We start from the raw sequence: 16,877 nt of genomic DNA, 5'->3' as shown, positions 1-16,877 counted from the left end.
ACACTCGGGTGCAGGGACCTGTCTATGCCGAGCCTCTCCTGGGCCGGGGCTCCCCTTCCCCGGCTCACGGCAGCCTTTGTTTTTGCCCCGTCGTGGTGTGACCCTCACCCTGGCGCTGCTGGTCACTCTGACCTCCTTGCCCAGCCTGGCTCTGGCCCCGTGGGCAGGTGGTGGGAGGTGACTCTGGCCCCAGTGGCCTCACTCTCCCTCCGGCTGCTGTCTTGCTCCTGTACTTCCTCCTCTCTGCCCACCAGGCCCCTCACCTTCTTGGATGCTGCTCTGAATCTCCCAAGTGTCTGTGTCTGCCCTCCCCCCGACCCCTCTTTCTCCCAGGTCTCCCTGGGTGCCTCGTGGCCTGTTAGCCGTCGGGTGGTTCTTATCCAGGAAGAGGCCAGGCTGGGGCCATGGTCTCTGTTCTCGCCAGCTTCATGGTTGAGGGAGATGCCGGAGGAACATCTTTTTAAAGAAAATGGATGGCACTCATGTTAGGTAGAGGAGTCAGCCAGGGGCTGGCTTACCTTGGGAGCTTTCTGGGAGGAAGTGGAGCTTGGCTGGGTGGAGGAGGGCCGAAGGGAGTGATCCTTGGCCCAGAGGTGGAGACTAGCCGTGTGGGTTTGGGGGTTTCCCTGGGGATCTGGGCAAAGCACTGTGATCAGGGCCCATCCGAGATGCTTGGCATGCTAAGTTGCTTTAGTTGTGTCTGACTCTTTGAGACTCTATGGATCATAGCCCACCAGGCTCCTCTGTCCATGGGATTCTCCAGGTAAGAATGCTGGAGTGGGTGACCGTGCCCTCCTCCAGGGCATCTTACCCAAACAAGGATGAACCTGCGTTTCGTATGTCTCCTGCATTGGCAGGTGGGTTCTTTACTACTAGCGCCACCTGGGAGGCCCTCATCAGAGGTGAATCACTAGCTTGCAAGAGGCAGAGCATAGGCTGGACCTGGGTGGGGCTCTGGTCACTGCAGGGACGGCACAGGTCAGGAAGCCTCAGTCGACTTCTGCCCGCTTCCTTGTGATCCTTGGACCCTCCGCCTCCCTGTGCTGTGTGTCTCCCTCATCCAGCCTGCGTCCTTGGCCTCCTGTTTCTGGAGGCTTGACGATGGGCACCTCTGCCCACATCCACTCTGTCCAGGGGCCAGCGTGGCCTCGGGCATGTTGTGTACCTCTTCTCAGCTTCAGTTTCCTTACTTGAGAAATGGGGAGAGTAATAATACTGCCTTTGGGGGGGTTGGTTTTATTTATTACTCATGTATTTTCATTTTATTGCTCATACATTACACATATACTCACATTACTCATGTGAACAGCCAACTCGTCATATACTTTATTGTGGGAAAATACACAGAGCTTAACATGTACCATCCAGACCCTTTTTAAGTACGCCGCTCAGTGGTATTAAGCACACATACAGTGTCAGGCAACCATCCTCACGGACATCTCCAGAACTTTTTCCTTCTTCCCAACAGAAACTGTACCCATTAAGCAGTAAATCCCTTTCCTCCCTCCCCCCGGGCCCTGATGGCCTCTAATCTATTTTCTGTCTTTATGAATTTGCCTATTCTGGGAACAGCTATGACAAACCTAGGCAGCGTATTAAAAAGCAGAGCTATCACTTTGCCAACCAAGATCTGCATAGTCAAAGCTATGGTTTTTCCAGTAGTCAGGTATGGATGTGAGAGTTGGACCATAAAGAAAGCTGAGTGCTGAAGAATTGATGCTTTCAAACTGTGGTGTTGGAAAAGCCTCTTCATAGTCCCTTGGACAGCAGAGACATCAAACTAGTCAATCTTAAAGGAAACCGACCCTGAATATTCATTGGAAGGACAGACGCTGAAGCGCCAATGCTTTCGCTGCCTGATGCAAAGAGCCGACTCATTAGAAAAGACCCTGATGCTGGGAAAGATTGAGGGCAGGAGGAGAAGGGGGTGACAGAGAGATAAGATGTTTGGAGGCATCACTGACTCAGTGGACATGAGTTTGAGCAAACTCCAAGAGATAATGGAGGACAGGGAAGCCTGTCTATGGAGTTGCAAAGAGCTGGACACGACCTAGTGACTAAACAATAGCAGCAACATCTTGGGTTCATCACGGTAGTGGAATCATGCAGTCCTTGCACTTCTGTGCCTCAATTATTTCTCTCAGGACAGTACCTTCAAGGTTCATCCACGTTGCAGCCTGGGTCAGAACTTCGTTCTTTTTTTTTTCAATTGCTGAACAGTTCCATTGAATTCCATTGTATGGCTGGACCACATGTTATTGATCCATTTAAGCTATTAATTTATATGTGGGTATTTCTACCTTCCGGGTATTATGAATAGTGTACGCATGGGTGTACAGATAGCTCTTTAAGACCCGGCTTTCAGTTATTTGTGGTGTGCACCTAGAGATGGAATTGCTGAATCGTGTGCTGATTCTGTTTAATTTTTTGAGGAGCTACCAGATTATCTCCCACAGTGGCTGCACCAGTTTACATTCTACCAGGAACGTACAAGTGTTTTAATTTCTTCACATCTTGGCAATACTTATTTTCCGTTTTTCCCCAGTAGCCATTCTAGCGGGTGTGAAGTGGTATCTCATGGTTTCACTTGCATTTCCCTGAGGTTTGCGAGGGCTTCCCTGGTGGCTCAGAGGTTAAAGCATCTGCCTCCATTGCAGGAGACCTGGGTTCGATCCCTGGGTTGGGAAGATCCCCTGGAGAAGGAAATGGCAACCCACTCCAGTATTTTTGCCTAGAGAATCCCATGGACGGCGGAGCCTGGTAGGCTACAGTCCATGGGGTCGCAAAGAGTCGGACACGACTGAGCAACTTCACCTTACCTTACCTTCACCTAAGGTTAGTGATGTTGAGCACCTTTTCACGCTCTTGTTGAAAGACGGCACAGTCTTTGGTGTCACTGCGGGCCAAGAGGTGCCCAGTGAACGCGCTGCAGCACTTATGGGGGACCTCTTCCCTGCCTTGGAGGAGCTCAAATGACTTGAGCCCAGAGAGCCACAGAGCCTGTGCACCAGGCTTGGAGGCCAGAGTGGGCATGCCCACCTGGGCGGTGGCCTTGAAGATGGGGTTGGATTTCACCAGAAGTCCAAGAGCCCTCCAGGGACAATGGTGGTGACAGCTCGGATGTCAGGCCTGAAAAGTGTCTTCTCCACAAATAGCCTTCTCCTCCAGCTGCAGGTGTTTATAACATCAGTTGACCCCTGGCCAGAGCGGCCCCCAGGCCAGGCCATGTGCATGGCGAGGGGAGGGGCTGGCCTCCTCCGCAGCCACCCACTGCAAGAGTGAAATGTCAGCCCCTCTAAAGAGCTCCCTCCCTGTGAGGACTCTGCTGAATATCTCCCTTTGCTTCAAAGGGGAAGCTCATGCCCTTTTCAACTTTGAAAACTAGTTTTCAGTTCAATTCAGTCGCTCAGTCGTGTCCGACTCTTTTGCCACTCCATGGACTGCAGCATGCCAGGCTTCCTTGTCCATCACCAACTCCCAGATCTTGCTCAAATTCATGTCCATCGAGTCGGCAATGCCATCCAACCATCTCATTCTCTGTCATCCCCTTCTCCCATCCTCAGTCTTTCCCAGCTTCAGGGTCTTTTCCAGATCTTTTCTGGTTACTCAGGTAACCAGAGTTTCAGCTTCAGTACCAGTCCTTCCAGTGCATACTCAGGACTGATTTCCTTTACGATGGACTGGTTTGATCTCCTTGTTGTCCAAGGGGCTCTCAAGAGTCTTCTCTAGCACCATGGTTCAAAAGCATCAACTCTTCAGCAGTTAGCATTCTTTATGGTCCAACTCTCACATCCATACATGACTAGTGGAAAAACCATAGCTTTGACTAGAAAACTAGTTCTAACAGGACTGTATTGTCAATATTAGCAAAGACAACTGTCTTTTCGACCTTTCTTAATGGACATAAACTTTGAACATGTTTATGGCCCAGGGGTAGAGGTGGTGCAGGGAGGGGATGAGACACACAAGAGGCCTGTCCCAGACAGGATTTACAGATGGGATAAAGGTTCATGAGGGGCTTCCCTTGTAACTCAGTTGTAACGAATCTGCCTGCAGTGCAGGAGACCCGGGTTCGATCCCTGGGTTGGGAAGATCCCCTGGAGAAGGAAATGGCAACCCTCTCCAGTATCCTTGCCTGGAAAATCTCATGGACAGAGGAGCCTGGTGGACTGCAGTCCATGGGGTTGCAGAGTCGGGCATGACTGAGCGACTAACACTAACTGAAGGTTCATGCGTGGCTCATGTGTGACTGAGGAAGAGCCTGGGGTGACTGGCAGGACACGTGTGACTCCAGGTGTGGGCTTCAGAGTCGGGGATGGTCACTTGGTGCGGCCGCTGTCCATGAGATTTTGCAGGCAAGGATACTGGAGTGGGCCGCTGCATTGGGAGGGCCCACCTTTAGCCTGAGGGTCAATCCCTATGGCTGTCTTTACCCATGGAGGGTGGGGTCATGGGTTTGAGCTGGTGGGGGCTTTGGGCACATGTTCTCTGACACATGGGCCACCTTCTGGTGGGGTGTCCTTTCCAGCCCCACCCAGACTCTCTCTGGGGTTGGCCAAGGTCACTGCCAGACTGCAATGCCCAGCTGCCCAGCTGGCCTCCACTTGTTCCAAGCTGGCCTCCCGCTGCCCCAGTCTGTGATCTCAGCCCCCGGAGGGGGTTTGCAGCTGGGGGCAGAGCTGGGACAGAGTGTGGGTCTCCTGTCTCCCCACTGACTCATCTGGATTTCCTATTAGGTTCCCTCTGCCGTTGGGCTTCCCTGGTGGCTCAGAGGTTAAAGCGTCCGCCTACCATACGGGAGACCTGGGTTCGATCCCTGGGTCAGGAAGATCCCCTGGAGAAGGAAATGACAACCCAATCCAGTATTCTTGCCTGGAGAATCCCATGGGCGGAGGAGCCTGGTGGGCTACAGTTCATGGGGTCGCAAAGAGTCGGACACGACTGAGCGACTTCACTTCACTCCACTCCCTCCGCCGTTGCTTTTCTCTGCTGCCTTCACTGTGGCTTAGCAGCTTTGCACACTGCCTGGCTCTCTCTGCTGCTGCCCAGGCTCCGGGGTCCTCCTGGCACCCCCATAACCTCGGGCACATTGGCTCCCACATCCCTGGGGCCACTGTCCAGGAGAGAGTGAAAGTGGGGGGACGGGCTCTTGGCCTAGATAGTTGGCTGTCCCTGCAGGACCTGGGCAGGGTCAGGGCAAGGGACAGTGAGCCATTACTAAGGACTTCACGCAGAGGCCTGGGTGGTGGTGGGGGAACTGGTCCAGAAAGGTGGAGTAGGATGGTCTCGGGCAACTCCCAGACCATCCATGGGGAGGAGGAGCCATTGCGAAGCCCTGGGTGTGGCCTTAGAAAACGGATGTTCCATGGCCCTGGGTCAGTAATAAGCCATGTGACTTTGAATGAATCACGTCCCCTCTCTGGGCCTTAGTTTCTTCTCACTTAGGCTACATAGGACCCCTGGGGCCACCTGGTCAGTCCTCTCACTCTTATGTTAAAGAGAAGTTAAGAGATTGGCTCTAGGGACTTTGCGGTGTGGTCCAGTGAATAGGACTTCCTCCTCCTAACGCAGTGGATGCAGGTTTGATCCCTGGTCATGGAACTAAGACCTCACATGTGACATGGCGTGGCCAAAAAGGAAAAAAAAAAGAGAGAGAACCAGACTGCTTGGATTTGATCTCAACCACGGGCTTGCCTGTGATGTAAACAAGCCTGTAAACCTCTCTGTGCCTCGATCTCCCTGTGGTTGGAATGGAAGATAGAACAGCTGCCCCAGGAGGGCAAAAGTGTGAACGCATATAGAGCAGATACTGTCTTCTCTCTGTATTTGTACAGGTTCCTGTGTGCTCCATAAGCATTCATTATTATTACTATCATCACAAAAATAAAAGAAACTATAGCGGTTCCCTATGTCTGTATAAAGTCTGGATCAGATGCCAGCTGGTCTGGAGGCAGTAGAATGGCCAGGTTGACCTAGGGAGGACCTCAGGGTGCAGGAAGGAAGCTGCTTGTCTCCCTTGGCTCCAGACACCCAGAGACACCTGGGGCTCCACTGCCACCCCAGGATCCTCCACTGCTGATCAACACAAAGGGCCTGAATGGGGTATGGTCTGAGAGGGGCAGGCCAGGGAGAGGAGCGCGAATCTCCCCAGAAGGAGAGAAGCACAACTTGAAAAGCACAAAGACAGCCGAGCCAGCCTTGGACCCCTGGCTCCTCTGGCCCCACTGCTGGCCTCGTGCCCAGGACCAGGAGGCCTGTCTGGAGGCAGAGCTCTTGGACCCCATAGCAGAGACACAGGCGGTTCTAGAGCTGGGTAGGGCTCTGTCTTCAGGGCCTGGGGGGGTCTCTATGATGTGGGGAGAAACGGTCTCAGCCAGGGGTGGGCAGGGGCCTCCTGGCTGCTGTTTAACAGGGCTTCCCAAGTGACGCGGTGGTAGAGAATCCGCCTGCCAATGCAGGAGACGCAAGTTCAATCTCTGGGTTGGGAAGATTCCCTGGAGGAGGGCATGGCAACCCACTCCAGTCTTCTTGCCTGGGAAACCCCACGGACAGAGGAGCCTGGCGGGCTGCAGTGCATGGGGTCACAAAGAGTCGGCCACGACTGAGCACGCACAGCAGTAAGGGAGGTGCCACTATGTCCAGGCCAGGAGGCCAGGTGGGGAGTGACCTCCCGCAGTCGGAGCAACTTCTTTGCCAGGCCCGGAGCCACTTCCGAGTGGCTGAGCCAGGACTCTAACCCGGACGTTAACCCCCTGCATCTGCTGGTGCCCACCTGGGTGAGATGCTCCATCTGCCTGCGCTTCTGTGGGGCAGGTAGGTGCGTTTCCAGTGAAGTCAGTGAGGCTCACGCTTCAGGGCCCTCACCTGCCTGGGCCCCTTCCAGGTGCCTAAACTTTTAATTTGTTTATTTATGTTTAAAATTCCTTTTACTTATTTGGCTGCACTGTGTGGCTTGAAAGATCTTAATTCCCTGACCAGGGGTTGAACCTGGGCCCTAGCAGTGAAGAGTTGACTCATTGGAAAAGTCCCTGATGCCGGGAGAGACTGAAGGTGAGAGGAGAAGGGTGCGACCTAGGATGAGATGGTTGGATGACATCACCGACTTGACGGACCTGAGTTTGAGAAAACTCAAGGAGACGGTGAAGGACAGGGAAGCCTGGCGTGCTGCAGTCCATGGGGTTGCAAAGAGTCAGACACCACCGAGCGACTGAACAACTAGCAGCTAGCAGTGAAAGCACAGAGTCCTAACCATGGGAATTTCCAAAACTTTTTAGTTTTAATTAAAAATTTAAAATAACTTTATTGAAATCTGATTGACGTGCAATAAACGACACATATTTGAAGTGGACAGCTTGGTAGGTTTGACCATGTGTCCACCTATGGAGCCGTGACCACCATCAAGAGAATGAGCCCATCCTCACCTCCAGAAGGTCTGAACCTAATTCTGTGTGTGTATTTCTAATTTCCTTTTCTCAAAGAGAGCCCCACAGTTTTCATATGCTTTAGGCCCCACGGAAATCTGGATTTGTTTCTGCCCTGAGAAGCTCAAATGAGACCTGGCTAGGAGAGCACTTTGAGAATGATGCCAGACTCATCAAAAGTGGATTATCTGCATATTTTTTTCTTCTTTAATTATTCTTTTTACTTATTTTATTTTTAATTGGAGGATAATTGCTTTATAGTGTTGTGTTGGTTTCTACGTTACAACAACGTGTATCAGCCATAAAAAATATTTTTTTGGATGTGGATCTGGTTTTTAAAGTCTTATTGAATTTGTTACAATGTTGCTTCTCCTTTAGGTGTGGTTTTTTGCCTGTGAGGCATGTGGGATCTTAGCTCCCCTGACTAGGGATCAAACCCACACCCTCCTGCATTGAAGGGAGAAGTCTTAACCGCTGGACTACCAGGAAAGTCCCTATTTGCACTTAAAATTTAACTCACTTTTCCCACAGAAGATGTGACCAATGTCAGATCATCCATTTAGCAAGCATTTACTGGGCGCTTGCTCTGTACAGCACTTTTCTTAGTTTTAGGGATAAACAGGAGATTTCCTCCTGTTGGGAGTCAGGGGTAGACGGGCAGTTGGGGGGTTTGAGGGGGTGACCTCAGCTTTCAGTGGGGTGTTTAGGGAACACGTCCCCCCCTCTAGTGGCCGCTGAGCCTAAGTTGCCTTCGGGACGTGAAGATGAGGGAGAGGGCCTCGAGGGTCTCTGAGCAGAGGACCGGACATACAAAGACCCTGAGGTGGGAAGGCCTGGCACGTCCAGCAAAAGCTCAGAGCTTCAAAGGTTGGTGGTGTGGGATGAGGGACGGACTGAGCTGGGGATGGGTGGACAGATCCTGGGGGAGCCTCTGGGCTGTTGTAGGGATTTGGACACTTTCTAAGCAGGCGGGCGGGAGCCCCTGGAGGAGGCTTGAGTTTTAATAGCATCACAGTGGCTGCTGTGTAGAGAATGGACTCAGAGCAGGGAATTCAGCCAGGGAAGGTGGTAGCTTGAACTGTGGTGGTGGTGGATGGGGGAGAAGGGGCTGGATTCCAACCTAGTTTGAAAACAGAATCATCAGCTTTTGCTGGCAGACTTGTTCATTCATTTGACACAGAGATGCCAAGTCTGGGGGTGCAGACCTGAAGGGAGGTGTGGTCCCCTCTTCTTTGATGCTAAGAATCTAGTGGGAAAAGACAGACCCAGAAGTGATGGGCTGCTGCCCTTATGAGGGCTGGGCTGGAGCAGCAGGAGAACCGGATCCCGGATGCTGACCAAAGGGTCCCCATCGGCTCCCCCACTGCCGGCACCATGCCCACCGGCACCATGCTCAGCCTCGGGGCCCCAAGGACCTCCACCCCGTCCTCCCTCTGTCCCTGAACTGTTGGCAGTGGACTATTCTTGTGGGCCTGGAGCTCGTTTGATTAACAGGAAGGGAGAATGAGTTCCAGAGAACTGCGGTCGAGCCAGAGTTCAGGTCTGTTCCCAAGTCTATACAATCTGGATACGTTTGAATGATGAGCCTACGGCCGTCAGGGCCCAGGTTCTAGATGAGGAGGCTGTGTGAGGGTCCAGGGGCAGTGAGCCCCCAGAGCTTGTTTGTGGAGCTGCCAGGTTGCAACCTGGCTCCTCGACTCCCAGCCCGTGACCCACTTCTCTGATGTTCATAGCTGCAGCATGACTGCCTCTGGTTAGACGTGGAGAAGGACTGTCTCACATCCATTGGACTGCCTGCGGAATACCTTTCTCTGGGAAGCTTTGAGAAGGGGCATGGTGCTGGACCGTGGGCTTAGAGAGATCAGCCCACAGGCAGTGTCCCCAGGGTCTGGACCTCCCCCTCTTTCCCTGACACAGACAGGTTTGTGCTCCTAGGCTGGCGAGTCTTCCTGGCAGACAAGACCTCCTGAGGGCGGCTCTTGATTCAGCCTTGGCAGTGGGGAGAGGTCAGCTGGGAGACCCGCGTGGCCTTGGCTGGGTGCCCTGGTTACCACCCAGGTGGCGGGTGGCCTGCTCGTTTCGCTGCCCCCCTGCATCAGCAGCTTCTCACCCCCCGCAGGCCTCCTGGCTCAGCCAAGCCCAGAGGACTGGGCTGGCTGGCGACTGTGCCCATAGGTGGAGAAAGGAGGTCATCACTCCCGCTCAAGCCCTCTCACCCTCCATCTCCCCCAGTGCCCTTCTTTATGATCTAATCCTACCAGTGGTCAGTGCAGGTCAAGGCTCACCTGGCCACCCAGCCTGATCTGGGGCCTCGTCCTCAGCATACGGCGTGGGCCCCGTTGGATGCAGGCACTGGGCCGTCGTCTGGCCACACAGGTGGTGAGCTCCTGGAAGGCAGGGAGCCCTCATCCTGATCTCATTTATGACCGGGGAGGATGTGGGGTCCTGCGACATCTCCTCTAGGAGGCTGGGCCGGCAGGAAGCACTCGTGTGACCTGGTGATGGTCTGGCAGGAGCCCTGGAGCTGTATCCGGGTCAGGGCCGTGGGTTCCCCTCCAGAGACGTTCCTTGCGTCCCATGTGCCCTCTGCTGCCCACAGACAAGACAGACACCCTGTCCGGTCCTGCTCTTTCGTGGAGGTGGTGGGGACCGAGGGAGCTGTCTAGAGCCAGGGCCAAGGCAGGGAGGCTCCAGGGGAGGCATAAGCAGAGGTGACTGCCAGGCTGCAGGTGAGGGGAGGCTCCGGCGGGGGGAGTTTCAAGCTGTGTGCCCACCAGCCGGAGACCCATGGCCCTGTCACCGTGTCCTCAGGTTACCATCCCCAGCAAGGTCTTGGCTCCCTCCTGCTGCCTGGAGACCCCTGGGACCTAAAGCGGGGGGGCAGGGGCCTGCAGAATCATCACCCCAAGTGCCAGGCAGGTGGGCAGAGGTGAGGGCCGGGGTCCCTCGGGCCCTCCCACTGAGAGGCTGCTGTGTCTCTGCAGGTCGGAACGAGCTGATCGCCCGCTACATCAAGCTCCGGACAGGGAAGACCCGCACCAGGAAGCAGGTGGGCCCTGGCGCGGGTGCCCTGGCACCAGCGGTGGCTCCCGGGGTGGGCCTGGCCCTCTGCGGGGCCAAGTGTGGGCTCTGGGGGCCAGCTCGGGAGGGATCCTCCACTGAGTGTGCCCCAGACGGTCGGTTTCCCTGGGGTCCCCGCCACCATCACTGGGAGGAGAGAGACCCCTCCCCTGCTTCTCCTGGCCATCAGGAGGACCTCACTTCTGTTTAGCGGGGAGGGCAGAACCGAGCGCCCATCGGTGATGGATCTTTCATTCATTCAGTCAGTCTGTGATGTGGATGGAGGGCTGTGGCGGGTGGAGGGCTGTGGCGGGTGGAGGGCCGGGGGGAACCCCGTGGGGAGTGGCCTTTGGGGAGAAGGCAGGAACAGGAGTCCCTTTTCCTGCCTCAGGTGTCCAGCCACATCCAGGTGCTGGCTCGGCGAAAAGCCCGTGAGATCCAGGCCAAGCTAAAGGTAAGACAGGGATGGCGGTGGGAGCAAGGGCCCAGGGCTCAAGAGGGCCGGCATCTGGGACTTTGGGCTCTTTTCCCAGGAGGAAAAGCCTTTCCATGTGTTTCGGGACTGCCCGCGGAGCCAGCGGGCTTCAAGGTGCTGAGGAAAGTGGGGTTCAGCCTGTAACCTGTCTCCCCCATCCAGCAGAGGACACTGACCACTGACTGGCAGCTGTGTGTGTGTGTGTGTGTGTGTGTGTGTGTGTTTGTGTGTGTGAAAGGCCAGGTTCAGCATCCTGGGAGGCACAGTCCCGTCTCTTGCTGTGCATTCCACCCCCCGCCCAGCTCAGAGGGATGGTGCATGCCCCGAATCCCATGGCTAGGGCAACAGGATTGACCTCCAGGCCCCTTTCCTTGAGGACCCCTCAGCCCCTTACTGTTTGAGGGTGGCGGGGCCTGGGAGGCACTGCTGGGGAGAGGGCTTCCATGCTGGAGGAGGGGCTGGTGGAATTCTTCCCACCCCACTCTCTGGGACTGGAGGTTCCTGTCCCTCCCTGGATCAGCCCCGCCTTGCAGGCCTGGACGGGTGACTGCTCGAGGGGGCCAGCCCTGGTGGGAGCCCTCTTCCCGTGGGACTCAGGCCTTCTGGACCCCAGAGCCAGGGCCCCTTGGGTGACTACTTCTCCCGTGGAGGAGCCAGCATTGGGGCCTTAGATCAGACCAGTAAATCCATGGACATTAAAAAAAATTTTTTTTAATTTTAATTTTTTTGACTGTACTGTGCGGCTTGTAGGATCTTAGCTCCTCGACCAGCAACTGAACGTGGGTCCTCGACAGTGAAAGTGCAGAGGCCCAACCACTGGATCACCAGGGAATTCCCCACAGACATTTTTTTAAAGCAGTGGAAGCCTTTCTGTTTTTCTTCCTAACTGAATTATCACTGATACAATGTCAGAGGAGCTGCTGTGGTCAAAGTTAAGTTGGCGAGGGGTGGGCTAGGGACCCCTCCTCTACGTCCCTCTCAGGCCCCACGACTCTCGAACCTGAAAACATACGAGAACCTAGTTTCAAAGCCCCTGGGCTAGAGGACCACAGAGGACCCCTCTGGGACTGCGGCCCATGACCCTGCCACTGGAGCCTGGAAGGCGTGGGTGGGAGGCCACAGGAGGCTGCCCCCGCTGCCCACCCAGCCGTCCCCGCCCCCCACAGCTGCGGCCCAGCCCTCGCCCCTTTGCCCCCAGGACAGCTGGCTGGCCACAGCTGCTGGTCCCTCCCTCTTATGCTGGCACATGTACCCGGACACCCTCAGCCCTGGCGCCCACTTGCTCCCCGCTCTACTCTCTGGCTGCCCTGTGACTCCGTGGGGCCCAGCAGGGGACCTGATGGAGACTGGAGTGTCCAGGCTTCTGTTTAGAACTGTTGAGGGGAGCTGTTGATTCCCAAGGGGCCCAGCTGTATGGCCCACATGTGCTGGGGGGACTGAACCTGTCCCTGTCCATAGACTCTGATGAGGGGCCAGGAACAGCCTCAGTGGATCACCAGACAGACTTCAAGGGGAGCCACTGGTCCTTTAAGTAATACACACATTTTCCTGCGTATGCACTTAGGGGAGAATTTGGTCTGAGGATTTTACCACATTCTCCAAGGGGTCTGGGGCCCAGGGCAGTTAAGCTCCTCCGTTGGCAGCAAGGTCAGGTGGAAATCTTTGGGTCACTGGCCTAGCTCTGCCTGTGGACACTTGGCTGGGTCATCCACCTCAAGCTCCTGCCAGCTTCCCTGCCTATAAATGACAGGGTTAATCAAAGTGCTATCTAAGGTCCCCTCCGACCTCAAAATTCAGTACCAGGTCACTGATGTCACCACCCCCCCCCCCAACTCCCCCCGATTCCTATTCCACTTGCTGGTCCCCGGCTGTTCATTAGGCCAGCTATAAGAAAGGAGTACAGGTCTCTGACCTCGGGTTGGAGCCATCCAGCCTCCCAGTGCTGTTGTTAACAGGGGTCTGTTAACAGAGCCTGTACCTGGGGTGCTGCCCCATCCAAGTCCTGAAGGAAGCAAGCCTGGGTGATGCTCCTGAGACCCCCAGAGTCCTTGCAGAGAGGCAGCCTGATACTTTGGTTAACAAGGATCGCCTGAGAGCAGGATCCAAGATTGGCCCCAAAAGGACAGTGGGCTGGGGTGCCCACCACTCAGCGTGGCCTCTTGCCCTCTCTGTGCTGAAGACGGGGTTGCCCTCAGGTCCTGACTTGCCCCCTCCTCGGTCTGCTCAGCCCCTGGGCCTGCAGAGGTCAGAGGTCATGGATGGCCTGTCCTGGACCCACTTCGCAGGGCACTGGCCTGCGACCCCTGTCAACACCCGGGTCCCCTAAATTCTCTGAGCCTCAGTTTATCTTAGAAAGGGGGTGTGACAAGTCCTGCCAGCCTCACAGAGATCCTGTGATGTTCAGAGCCAAAGTGAGATAGCATTCTTTACTTTCTGGGGGCTGTCTGGTGCCCTGTGACTGTAAAGGTCCCTGAGAGTCTGGGTAGAAGGGCCTGGCCCCACACTGTGTCCCACAGGGTGCCGGGCTCAACACTCGGACCTTTGTAATGCCACCCACTGGGCGAGTGAAATCACAGCAAACCCAGCTGTGAGCTGTGAGGCCCTCCCTCAGCAATCTGCTTGCTTATCATTCAGGACAGATTTGGGTCACCAAGTTGGTGATTAAATAAAGGGCCCACATATTTTTCCCATTTAAAATAATCCATCATAAAGATACAGGATTTCTAATCACAGCTCCCGAGTTGACATAACCCAATGTTTTAGCCCCAGTAATGCTGCCTGTACCAGCCTACTGTCTGTATGTATGGTCTTATTTCTGATCCATATGGACTTTTTTGGAATACAGGATGTTTTCTTATTGCTTGAGAGGCCCTTCAGGGTTGGGGAGCTCAGACTGGGACCGTTGGCTTAGACAAGTATTAACAAGGATTTATTATAAGCAGATGATACTGCTGATTCATTCAGAGCCTGTGCTGAGTGAGCCCAATTTTTGGGGAGGGTCTTTGGACTACAGAGGACAGACAGTCACATTCTGATACATAAAAGGCTCAGGAGCTGTGGGTGCCCATGGTACAGTTGACACCCATAGGCCAGGTCTGAGACAGGGACCACTGGTCCATGTGACCGGAGATGACCTCTGCTGAGCATATTCCTACATCCTCTCCCATGGGGCCAGGTGGGGCCCCAGACACCCTTGGTGTGGAGGTGAGCGAGGCCTGGGTGGTCTCTGTTCACAGGTGTCCCTTAGGTTGGTAACAGGAGAGCTGTGGTCTGGCAGGTGACCTTCAAAGTCTCTTTATTTTTCTTCGAACTTTAAACTTTTTAGTTTGCATTGGGGGTATAACTGATTAACTGGAGAAGGCAATGGCACCCCACTCCAGTACTCTTGCCTGGAAAATCCCATGGACAGAGGAGCCTGGTAGGCTGCAGTCCATGGGGTCATTACTAGTCGGACACGACTGAGCGACTTCATTTTCACTTTTCAGTTTCATGCATTGGAGAAGGAAATGGCAACCCACTCCAGTGTTCTTGCCTGGAGAATCCCAGGGACGGGGGAGCCTGGTTGTCTGGCGTCCATGGGGTCTCACAGAGTCGGACATGACTGAAGCAACTTAGCAGCAGCAGCATAACTGATTAACAATGTTCTAGTAGTTTTAGGTGGACAGGGAAGAGACTCAGCCTTACATATGTATGTATCCATTCTCTTCCAAACCCCCTCCCATCCAGGCTGGCACACAGCACTGAGCAGAGTTCCCTGTGTTATGCAGTAGTTGCTTATCCATTTTGAATACAGCAGTGTGTACCCATCCATCCCAAACTCCCTACTGTCTCTTCCCCCTGACAGCTGTAGGTTTGTTTTCTGTGAGTCTCTTTCTGTTTTGTAAGTAGGTTCATTTGTATCATTTCTTTCTAGATTCCACACATAAGGGATGTCATACAACATTTCTCCTCTGTCTGACTTACTTCACTCAGTATGGCACTCTCTAGGTCCATCCACTGTTGCTGCAAAAGGCTCGATTTCGTTCTTTTTAATGGCCGAGTAATATTCCATTGCATGTATACACCACATCTTTATCCATTCCTCTGTTGATGAACATTTAGGTTGCTTTCACATCCTGGCTGTTTTAAACAGTGCTGCAATGAACACTGGGGTGCACGTATCCTTTTGGATCATGTTTTTCTCTGGCTATATGCCTGGGAGTGGGTCAAAATCTCTTTAAACGCTAGTGTGACAGGCAGGCCAAGTGTCCCCTTTGACAGATGAGGAAAGGGATCAGAGCCACCCAGTGACTTACTCAGAGTCACAGGGAAGGTTGACAGCCCTGCAGGAGCGGGAGCCTGGTCCTGGGGCCTCTCCTGGCTTGCCAGGGTGCTCGCGCTGAGGCCTACCCCCAATGTCTCCCCAGGATCAGGCAGCTAAGGACAAGGCCCTGCAGAGCATGGCTGCCATGTCGTCCGCCCAGATCATCTCCGCCGCAGCCTTCCACAGTAAAATGACCCTCACCCGGGGCCCAGGCTACCCAGCGGTCTCAGGGGTAAGTGGAGCTGCCTGCAGCCAGAGGCTGGACCACCCTGTCCTTCTCCCTCCTCCCCCTTCTGAGGAGACACGGCGCTGGCCACGCCAGAGTCCTCACCTGAGTCTTCTCAGGGAAGGAGGGACCAAGGACCGAGGGCCGTGCAGGTGTTGGAACCACCCTCTAGGGGTCTTGGCAGGGACACAGGCTGAAGCCACGCCATCAGATGGCCGGCCTGGGGGCTCTGCAGAGTTGGCCTGGTTTCCCGGTGGCGCTAGTGGTAAAGAACCCGCCTGCCAGTGCAGGAGACATGAGATCCCTGGGTTCGATCCCTGGGTGGGGAAGATCCCCTGCAGGAGGGCATGGCAGCCCACTCCAGTATTCTTGCCTGGAGAATCCCATGGACAGAGGAGCCTGGCGGGCTGCAGGTCATAGTAAACAGTGGGATGTGACTGAAGCAGCTTAACGTGCGCACGTGCGGAAGAGGCAGCCTGGGCCCCAGGCTGTGGGGCTGCACTGGCCAGTCCCCAGTAACCCCCACCCCCACTTGGCCTCATGCCCCCTCCCCCTCAGGTGTTCCTCCCAGGTGGAGGCTGACGTCCAAGAGCAAACTCGTCTTGAATGTGAACTTCTTGGCCTGAGAACGGGTCTCTTGGCCTCTCTAAGGACAGTCCAGAAAGGCCCCTCCTTCCCAGGGCTGTGTCCACACAGGGTTTTTCCTGGCTGTTGGGACTAATGCACCAGCCCAGGCCCGAGAACAAGGGGCCGTCTGGCGAGCCTCCCATCCGGCCGGCGTTCAGGTGTCCAGAGGCCTCTAGTCCAGCAGGGCATTGAGTAGACAGGACGACAGGACCTGGGGTGTGCCCATATGACTTTGGGGCACTCAGATCTAAGCAGGATGCCCGACTCCAGGACTGTTGGGGGCCATGCTTGGCACCGTCACAGAGGACTTGTCTCAGGGAGGAGACAGGAGGAGCCGTGTCTGTGAGTCTGGGGGCTTCTCCTGGGAGCCCCGCATTGGGGGATGTTCCCGGGGCTGGGCTTCCTGGATGCATTCTCTGGGAGGCCATGCTGCCTGGATGGAGGCAGGGGTGTTAACACCCTCCCTAGCCCCCGGGCCCAGGCTCCAGCCTCCCTTCCAGCTCTAGGGCCCCTGCCATGTCTGACTCCACAATGCCAGCCGTGCCCACGGGTCTCTGCTGACCCTGTGCTTTTACCTCCTCAGTTTTGGCAAGGAGCTCTGCCAGGCCAAGCCGGAACGTCCCACGAGTGAGTATGGCCTCTGATTGCTCCCTGGGCTGCACTTGAGCCGGTGAACCATTCTGTTGACCCCGGCCACAGGGTGGGTGGGCCACAGGGTGGAGTCAGCGTTTCCGGGTGACCCTGTGCTTAAGGATGGCGCACCCA

General features: G+C 55.1%; 1 protein-coding gene across 12 annotated transcripts in view; it reads left to right on the top strand.

Annotated features, from left to right (window-relative positions):
• Positions 1 to 16,877, top strand: part of TEAD4 (TEA domain transcription factor 4) — a 65,928-nt gene that overhangs the window by 34,131 nt on the left and 14,920 nt on the right. For 7 of the 12 annotated variants that reach the window (XM_069581507.1, XM_069581516.1, XM_069581509.1 and 4 more), the window contains 4 exons: positions 10,406 to 10,470; positions 10,873 to 10,935; positions 15,363 to 15,491; positions 16,696 to 16,739. In XM_069581507.1, the coding sequence (XP_069437608.1) occupies positions 10,406 to 10,470; positions 10,873 to 10,935; positions 15,363 to 15,491; positions 16,696 to 16,739 (301 nt within the window). The remainder of the gene's footprint in view (positions 1 to 10,405; positions 10,471 to 10,872; positions 10,936 to 15,362; positions 15,492 to 16,695; positions 16,740 to 16,877) is intronic. The other 5 variants (XM_069581514.1, XM_069581513.1, XM_069581512.1 and 2 more) reach the window with 1 other exon arrangement.

Source organism: Ovis canadensis, chromosome 3 (genome assembly GCF_042477335.2).
Source record: "Ovis canadensis isolate MfBH-ARS-UI-01 breed Bighorn chromosome 3, ARS-UI_OviCan_v2, whole genome shotgun sequence".
Taxonomy (NCBI): Eukaryota; Metazoa; Chordata; class Mammalia; order Artiodactyla; family Bovidae; genus Ovis; species Ovis canadensis.
Note: the sequence above shows the minus strand (reverse complement) of the source record. Positions and strands in the feature narration are given on the sequence as shown.